The sequence below is a fragment of the Dipodomys merriami genome, unplaced genomic scaffold (assembly GCF_024711535.1).
Source record: "Dipodomys merriami isolate MVZ:Mamm:240054 unplaced genomic scaffold, mDipMer1.0.p SCAF_36, whole genome shotgun sequence".
Classification (NCBI taxonomy): Eukaryota; Metazoa; Chordata; class Mammalia; order Rodentia; family Heteromyidae; genus Dipodomys; species Dipodomys merriami.
The window spans coordinates 10,997,777-11,007,082 of record NW_027205159.1 but is presented as its reverse complement, the minus strand read 5'-3'; the positions used below and the strand labels follow the sequence as shown (position 1 = coordinate 11,007,082).

Here is a 9,306-nt window from a genome sequence, read left to right as displayed (position 1 = left end):
AGCTTTTTCTCATTACTTCTATGATAGCATAATTAATATATGTTTCTTTCTTTTTTTTTTTTTTTTGGTCCGGTCATGGGGCCTGAACACTGGGCCTGGGCGCTGTCCCTCAGCTCTTCAACTCAAGGCTAGTGCTCTACCACTTGAGCCACAGCGCCACTTCAGGCTTTTTTTCTCTTTGCTTATGTGGTGCTGAGGAATCGAACCCAGGGCCTCAGGCCTTCAAGGCAAGTGCTCTACCACTGAGCCACCTTCCCAGCCCCTAATATATGTTTCTGAATCACCAATATTCTACAGTGTTATTTGTGTCTTGTATATTGAAATATGGTCTCACTCTGAACTCAGATTGTTCTGCATTTTATATGTTGAGATTGAGTCTCATTCTGATGCCAGGTTTGCTTCCTGGTGCTAGGTTTCACAGGTGTCCACCTCCCAGATTATGATAGTATAGTGAATGGATCTATTTAGAGTGCATTGAGTGACTCATGAATTACTTTAACATGGAAAGCATTCACTATCAGCATCCAGTATGGTAAAATGTGCTTTGACCTTCATCACAATTTTGGATTTTTAAAAATTTATTTTCATCATGTATGGGATCATTTTATTTCCATTTATAAAATGATCTTTTCCTTAAGAATTGAAAAAAAACAATAAAACTCAAGTTCAACTGTGTAATCACAAAATTACATTTATTTTCATATAGATCTGTGATAGACTATAAGTCTAACATGCATGACTCCCAGAATTAAATTACCAGTTCCAGCACACTCCCTCCCCCTCATCTTACACATGCACACATGCAGACATCACAAACCTAGACAGTCACACATTAAAGAAAGGAAGGAAGAAGGAAAGATAGGAAGAGAAGGGAAAGGAAGGAAATGATAATGGTTTATATTAAACTGTTTTTAATGAGATTTCTCCAGGATGTATATTTAGTTTTACATTGTATTTTTAATGGTGTTGAATAACATTTATCCATTTTAACTGTGGATAAACTGTGAGTAATTAAAATGAGTATTCATTTTCATGTCCTTCTTAGCTTCTCCTTTAGGATCATACTCCCCTATGTGTGTCGTTGGACTGTAAAGGAATACATCGTAAGTAAAATCAGAAGACAATAGTAGAGGAAAAAAGAAGTTTCTTCATACTACCAAGTGATATACTGTAACACTAGAGACCACAATGCTAAATCACAAGTGATCAGTCAAACTGCTCTAGTATTCTTGCCACAAATTCAGCCTCAATTGTTACACTTACACTGTACAAACAAAATAGAGAAACTGAAGATCACGTTTCCAGTCAGCTCTCCAAGCATCAAGTCTCACTGCTCCATTCCCCTAAAGGTTTAGCCATAATTAAGATGCTGTGCCACCCCAGGAGACAGGTACAAACCGGGTGTCTCATGGCTTCTTACTAATTTGGACACATGAATTCCTTGACATATTTCTCTGACACAGAACTAGGGAGTATGCCCTGCTTGTTCCACACTGAAAGGACAAGTTTACAGCTGGGCAACTCAAGCAGGCAGTTTCTTATTCAAAACTGTAGCACTGGGACAGTAGTTGAGTCCAATGAGCAGACAGCATGGTGTTTTTTCATGCTCAGAATCAATTCTGCAGATAGTTGGTTATTTTTTTTAACTTGCTACCACAGGAACTGTCTGGGACCCCAGAGATCATGTTGAAATCCACAGAGAATAGCCTTGCATCTACAAAAATCATTTAAAGTAATTGTTGTATAACTGTGTAGTAGGCACTGACTGGACCTTCAGGAAATGGAAGCCAGTTCTCCATGGATAGCAGGCAGGCGTTATGGAGTCTAGGTCCTTCCATCATCCCCATGGATTCTCCAATAATGAGAGGGGAGTACACGGTTCTGCACAAACACTGTGAGACAGATTGATGATTTTTCACCAGTTACTTATTTACTACCAAATTATTATGGTTGGGTTATTGTTTTGTTTCATACAACAGAATATATAATTTGGGTAGGGAGAATGGGAGGAAAATGAGGGAGAGGGTAACAATGTTTAACAAGAAATGTACACACTACCTTACATATATAACTGTAAGCCCTCTGTAGATCACATTGACAATAAAATTAAATTTAAAAAACAAAACACAAAACAAGAAGAGTGGGGATTTTCCAAGGCAAAGGGAACCTCTAAAAATTACCAACCTTATTCCCAGTGTTTGGTTGACAAGTTTCACAGAAGTACAAGTTAATGCTGCTTTTGGAAATTTCCTCAGTCTAACAGATGGAATCCATAAATGCTCATCCTGGAGGATAAAAACTCCATCACTGACAAATTACACATGAGCAGCAGTGGGGCTACAGAGCATACCTTCACACCTTGTTTTCACTTGTGCAGAAGTCTCTGAATGGCTTAATTCAGGTCTTTCAGACTGATAGTTAAGTTTTCTCATTGATAGTATAAGAATCTACATCTTAAATCAACATGTTTGTGAACCACAGGTGAAATCAGTCACAAAACCATGTCACAATCCTGGCATAGACCCCCCCCCACACACACACAGGATAAAATAATGATCCTATCACTAGTTTAAATGTTTTTTAATCTATGTACTTTTATTTTGATGTTTAAATCCACATTGATACCATAACTTGCAATCCTTAAGACTACTAACCCGTACCATTTTTTAAGTCAGGAGAGCAAACATAATTTGTGTCCTGTTGGATAATCAAAAGAAAGAAAAATATGATGTTGAAAATCTTTTTTCTTCTACCAAAACCTTGCAGTAACTTTCTAAGCCTGGATTCCTGTGAGAAGCACTTTCAGCAGGGGAAAACACCAATAGAAGCAGCTGTGCAGGCAGCCCAGCCTCTCACTTCTGCTTCCCTGGGAGTTCTATATTATGGCTTGTATCACTGTGGGAGGAGCAATGTAACCTTGATGACAGTAATAAGTGGCAACATCTTCAGGCTGCAGGTTGCTGATGGTGAGAGTAAATTCTGTCCCATATCTATCACCACTCAACCTTGATGGAACTCCAGACAACAATGTATCTGCAGCATAGATCAGGAGTTTTGGAGCTTTCCCTGGTTTCTGCTGGTACCAAGTTAACTGTAACCAATTCTCTCACTGGCCCTGCAAGTGAAGGTGCAGTGTCTCCTAGAGACAGCGACAGTGAGGATAGAGACTGGGCCATCTGGATTTCACACCTGGCTCCTTTGTGGAAACATGAAAACAAACATCCACACTATTAATCAAGTTATCAGAGGGCTTCCTGAAGAGTAAAGAATCCTGGATCACACTGGGCTGTGTTAAAGCCCAGCATTGTTCTTCCTTACCTGGAATCCAGAGCAGCTGAGTCCCAAGAGCTGAGCAGGGGCCCTCATGTCCATGCTGTGTGCTGACTGAGATTGACTGCTGCACAGAGTGTGAACAGACTATTATGAAGTCCTGAGGGCTCTGGGTTGTGCCCTGGGCACATGCAAATCACTATGGGTTAGACAGAGCTAGAAGAGCTGCAGGCTTCTGAATGTCAGTAACTCAGCAAGAGTTGTTTCCCAGGTGTTCATGACCATGCCACAGCAGGATACATTTGTCTCTAGAAAATGTGTTTGTCTCTGGAGGCCAAACAGAGACCAAGTTGACTGCTCTGTTAACTGTAGATCTGTGTTTCTTTCTGTCTTAGGACATTCTATTATTTCAAAGATTTTATCTAAGATACTCTATTGCAGAATCACATGTTCAGAAACCACAAGACATTAAGGAGTTCATAACATTTGCTACATGTGGATAATATTAAAGACAAAGAGATTTCTACTTTTATATGAGTCCCTAAAATCCTTTATGTGGTATATCATCATAATTATTAGCAGCCAGTGATAGAATGGGTTGTAAGGAGATAAAGACATACATACCAGTATGCATACATAGGGATGATATATGATCAAGTGGAACATGAGGGAAAACTATGTAGTCTGTCACCTATCTATATACAAATATACAGAAATATATAGACTTATACTGAAAATAAAACGAAGGAAATGTGAAAATACAGCACATAAAAAGATGAAAATGCACATTGAATAACTTTTCAACTCAATAGGAAAATCCAGAAGAAATGGAAGGATTTCTAGGTTCATTTGAAAGAATTAACACCTATACCCCTCACAATTCTAGCAGGGGCTCACAATAGCCCCATATGTATGTTAATATGACCATATAAAATGATGCTGATCAAAATGATCTCTATAATGTGGAAGACAAGAGTATTTGTTTTGTTGTATTGTTTCTTTGTTTTATAGTGCTCTGTTTGTAATTACTTCTTTTTTTGATGTTTGTGGGGCTTGAATTCAGACTGGGCACTGTCCAGTTTTATTGGTGGTTAATTGGAGACAAGAATCTCATGGACTTAAGTTCAAGGTATATTTTAGATATGAGACCCTTGTCTGTTGTATGGTTAGTGAAGATCTTCTCCCAATCCATGAGCATTCTATTGATCTTGCTAGCTATGTCCTTTGCCATGCAGAAGCTCTGCAGTTTCATGCAATCCACTTGTCCAACTTTGATTTGTTGGGTTTCTGTGTCTGTATTAAGAAATTTTTGGCCTGTAGAAGACCTAGGGTTTCTCCTATTCCATCATGCAATGTTTTCAGAGTGTCTGCTTTGACTCCGAAGTCTTTGATCCATTTGGAGTCGATTTTGGTGCAGGGTGATATATTAAGATCTAGCTTTAGTTTTCTACAAGTAGTTAACCAATTTTGCCAGCACCATTTACTGAAGAGGCTGTCTTTCTTCCATTCTATTTTTTTAGCTCCCTTATCGAGAATTAGATGGCTATAGGTCTGTGGGTTCATTTCTGGGTTTTTAACTCTATTCCATTGGTCCTGGGGTTTGTTCTTATGCCAGTACCAAGCTGTTTTGATTACTATGGCTTTGTAAAGTTTGAAATTTTGTATTGATATTCCTCCAGCACTGTTCTTTCTAAGTATAATTTTTGCTATTCAAGGTCTTTTATTATTCCATATGAATTTTTGAATTTCCTCTTATATTTCCTTGAAGAATGAGGGTGGCACAGCCTGTAATTTTCTTAATAGAGACCCAGAAACACAAGAAATCAAAGAAAGGTTGGACAAATGGGATTGCATGAAGTTGCAGAGATTCTGCATAGCAAAGGACATAGTTCCCAAGATCATTAGAAAACCCACAGATTGGGAGAAGATCTTCACTAGCCATACAACAGACAAGGATCTCATATGTAAAATATACCTGATCTTAAAAAATTAAATCCCCCAGAACAAATCTTCAAAGAAAAAAACTGCCCAATAAATAAGTGGGCTAAAGACTTAAAGAGAAACTTCTCTGAAGAGGAAAGAAGGATGGCCAATAGACACAGGTTGAAATGCTCAACTTCTCTAACCATAAAAGAAATGCAAATCAAAACAACATTGAGATACTCCCTCACCCCAGTTAGAGTGGCTATAATCAAGAAGTCTAATAACAACAGATGCTGGAGGGGATGTGGACAGAAGAGAACCTTACTGCATTGTTGGTAGGAGTGTAAACTTGTTCAACCACTCTGGAAAGCAGTATGGAGGTTCCTCAAAAGACTCCACATAGAGCTTCCCTAAGACCCAGCAATCCCACTTTGGGGCATTTAACCAAATGATCACAAACAAGACTACACTAAAGCTACCAGCACAACTATGTTTATTGCAGCATTATTTACCATAGCTAAGATCTGGAACCAACCTAGATGCCCTCAGTAGATGAATGGATCAAGAAAATGTGGCATATATACACAATGGAATTCTATGCTTCCATCAGAAAGAATGACATTGCTCCATTTGTTAGGAAATGGAAAGACTTGGAAAAATTATAGTAAGTAAGCCAGGCCCAAAGAAACATATGTCCCATGGTTTCCCTTATTTGCAATAATTAGTAAATATCTGAGTCAAGCAGAAAAGGTCAGATAAGTTGATGTTAGGGAAATGAATTCCAAAATAAGTATTCAAATGTTTTTGTTTGTTTTTTTTCCTTTCTTGCAATTGTTTCTAACATATTTATAAGATGATTTCTTTGTTGCTTCATATGTCCCTTCCCCATGGTATAACCCCTGCTTTCAGTGTATTGGATGTTGGTATAATTTGTGAAGGGGAAGGGAACAAACAAATCATTTAACTAGGGATACAGGTGGACCCATTGCAACAATGAGATGTACAAGTTGTTATGTTACAACTTTGGTGGAGGGTGGGGGGGAGGGTTAGGTGGGGTGATGGGGGTAGTTTGGGAAGGGATGTGAAGGGGAAACAAAGAGGGGGCAACAATGCCTGATAAGAAATGTACTCTCATTTCTTGCCCATGTAATTCTAACTCCTCTGTATGGTATTCTCACAATAAAAAAATAAAATAAAATAAAGTAAAATTAAAAAAAAAGAATCCTGGTGAAAGTGTCATCTTTGTCAAGTGTGATTACACTTTCAAAGTAAAATAGGAAATAGAAACTTTCACATGGGGGACATGACCCCTCTAAAAGCATGGTCCCAGCTGCCTATGTACCATTGAAGCCTAGAATAGAGCTCCCCAGTTTCTAGCTGTTATTGATAAAGGTCCAGTATTACCCATGCTTTCCAAGGGTTTAGAAGGTCAAGATTTGGATTTTTCTCCCTGTGTGTATTGTTTGTCAACTAGTGGCAACTTTGTGACAAATCAACAGGTAAGCTTTTCATTTCGAGTTTTGGCTTGGTTATATTATATTAAATGATTACCTCAAAGAGTTCTGCAAGAAAGTCCCAGTATTTTCCTATGGGAAATTATGCTATTTTATTTATTTTACCCTTAATTAATTGTAATTTATGTATATTAATACCATGAAGTGATTTCTTGATAATTCTATATCTGAATGCAGTGTACTTTGAAATTTTTCACTATCCACTTTATATTTCCATTCTCTTTTCCTGTCTAACACATACCATTTTTCTGACAGTAGGTAATAGACTCCATTATTCACAAGTGTATGTGTGTATGTATAGATTATACCATATATATTACAGTATACTTAATTTATCTTCAATTATTAGTGTCTTTGCTCTCTTCCTTTCCCCTTAATCTATCTCCTTAAACATTTTCCCTTTTTGGTATTCATGACCCATTATTCATTTTTATTGTCACTACTACTTAATTATTATTATATTATCATCATCATCACCACCATCATCATCATAATTTAGGTGGGGCTTTGGACACTTTGCTTTGGGATCCCTACCTATATCACTCAACATTATCTCTAGTTCCATTCATTTTTCAGCATATTATAGATTTCATTGTTCATCTTCCCCTTTGTCCTTGCCACTGATCTAGGGGATTACCAGCCTCGGGATTTTACTAAAATACCTCTTTTGTCCATCATAGTTCTTGAACCCTGTGCGATTTTCCTCAAGGTTAGCACTCTACCACATTGAGCCCCAGCTCCACTTCTGGTTTTCTGGTAGTTAACTGGAAATAAATGTCTCAAAGACTTTCCTGCCCAAGCTGGCTTTGAACTGAGGTACTTAGATCTCAGCTTCATAAGTAGTTAGGATTGAGCCATCAGTACCCAGTATGAGGCACCAGTAAACAGCAAGACCTCATTTTAAAGAGTGAACAGAGGAGTGCTAATATGTAAAGACAAAGAAGTCAAGCTGTGCCTTCATCTCAGACTTAGAAGGGAAAACACTATGCAAGTCAGGAAGTGCTTGCAGCAGGTTAAGAGGAGGAAAGAGAAGGCAAAGGTGTCTCTTGTGATCAAGTGGAAATCATATCCAACTGAATACCACATCACAGATGCTCTGAAATACAGACTTGTGTTATTCATAAGGCAACAGAAGCCTTGATTGGTTGGTGCCCCTGAGGCTGAGATGGAAGAAAGAATAAATTGAGAAGATTGTCACTGACCACCTGGACCAAACCCCCACTGAACCTCAGAGCCTTGCTCTAGCTGAGAAGCACTATCTACAGGCAGAGGCCCCAGGAGGAGCAGCTGGGACAGCCCAGCCTCTCACTTCTGCTTCCCTGGGAGGTTTATGTTATGGCTTGTATCACTGTGGGAGGGTAACTACTATCCTGTTGACAGTAATAAGTTGCAAAGTCTTCAGGCTGAAGACTACTGATGGTGAGAGTGAACTCAGTCCCAGATCCACTGCCACTGAACCTGGATGGGACCCCGGATTGCAAGCTGTTTGCCCAGTAAATCAAAAGTTTAGGAGCTTTCCTTGGTTTCTGCTGATACCATTGTAAATTAGAACCAATGCCCTGACTGGCTCTGCAAGTGATGGAGACTCTGTCTCCTACTGACACGGACAAGTAGGATGGAGACTGGGTCATTAGGATGTCACCTCTGGCACCTGACATTGGAAACAAAAGACAAATATCAACACAATTAATTATGCTCTGGACTGTTCATAAGAATGAGGCAACACTGTTAACACTGGGCTGAGTAAATTCCTAGCATCTCCTTCCTTACCTGGGAGCCAGAGCAGCAGGAGCCCCAGGAGCTGAGCAGGGGTCGTCATGTCCATGCTGTATGCTGACTGCAACTGACTCCTGCACAGAGTGTGAGCAGACTATAAAGAAATTCTCGGGGCAGTAGGCTGTGCTCTAGGCACATGCAAATCCTCAAGCAGTGGGAGGAGCTGCAGGCCTGGCCCAGATGCAGGATGGCTGAAAGGCCTGTCAAAGCCCAGAACTAAAGTCACCAGGGGTGGAGTCTCTAGAGACCTGCACAGAACAAATTTGTCCTCAGAAAATGTTTTTAAAGGAGGGTGTGACAATGATCAATAGAAAATAGACTCATTACCTTACTCATGTAACTGTAACTCCTCTGTACAATATCTTTACAATAAAATATATATTAAAAGAAAATGAAGGGACAGTGTTACTGGAAAAGAAGGGGACCTTTGTGGAATGGTGGCCCTTAGTCTCCAGCCCCCCACCCCCACCCCAGACAACTTCTTTTTTCTTACTGCAGAAAGAACCACTGACCTCCCCATTGACTCATCAGGAACCAGTTCCCAATGTACCTAGCTCTTTTTACTTTGTGAGCATTAAGCCTGACTCCTGATGGCAATGAGTCTGAAGCTTCCTCTCTCCACCTAGTGGAGGAGCCTGACCCATCCTGAAGGCCTGCTCAGCTCCCTCACTCCACCTCTGAAATGGGTTAAGATCTCTCCTGCCCTAACCCTGGATTTTAACTACTTGTACAGGATCTGTCTGTCATGTTAGTGAAGTGAAACATTTTTAAATGTTAAATAAACTTTAGTGCCTCTAAAAAAATAAAGGAAAGAAAAGAAAAT

At 39.4% G+C, this 9,306-nt stretch overlaps 1 gene segment (V, D, J or C); it reads right to left on the bottom strand.

Annotated features, from left to right (window-relative positions):
* Positions 1-8,035: 8,035 nt before the first annotated feature.
* LOC138804239 (immunoglobulin kappa variable 1-9-like) lies at positions 8,036-8,552 on the bottom strand. The segment is given in 2 exon segments: positions 8,036-8,358; positions 8,478-8,552. Coding segments are annotated over 2 exon segments (378 nt in total).
* Between the last annotated feature and the right edge of the window lie 754 nt (positions 8,553-9,306).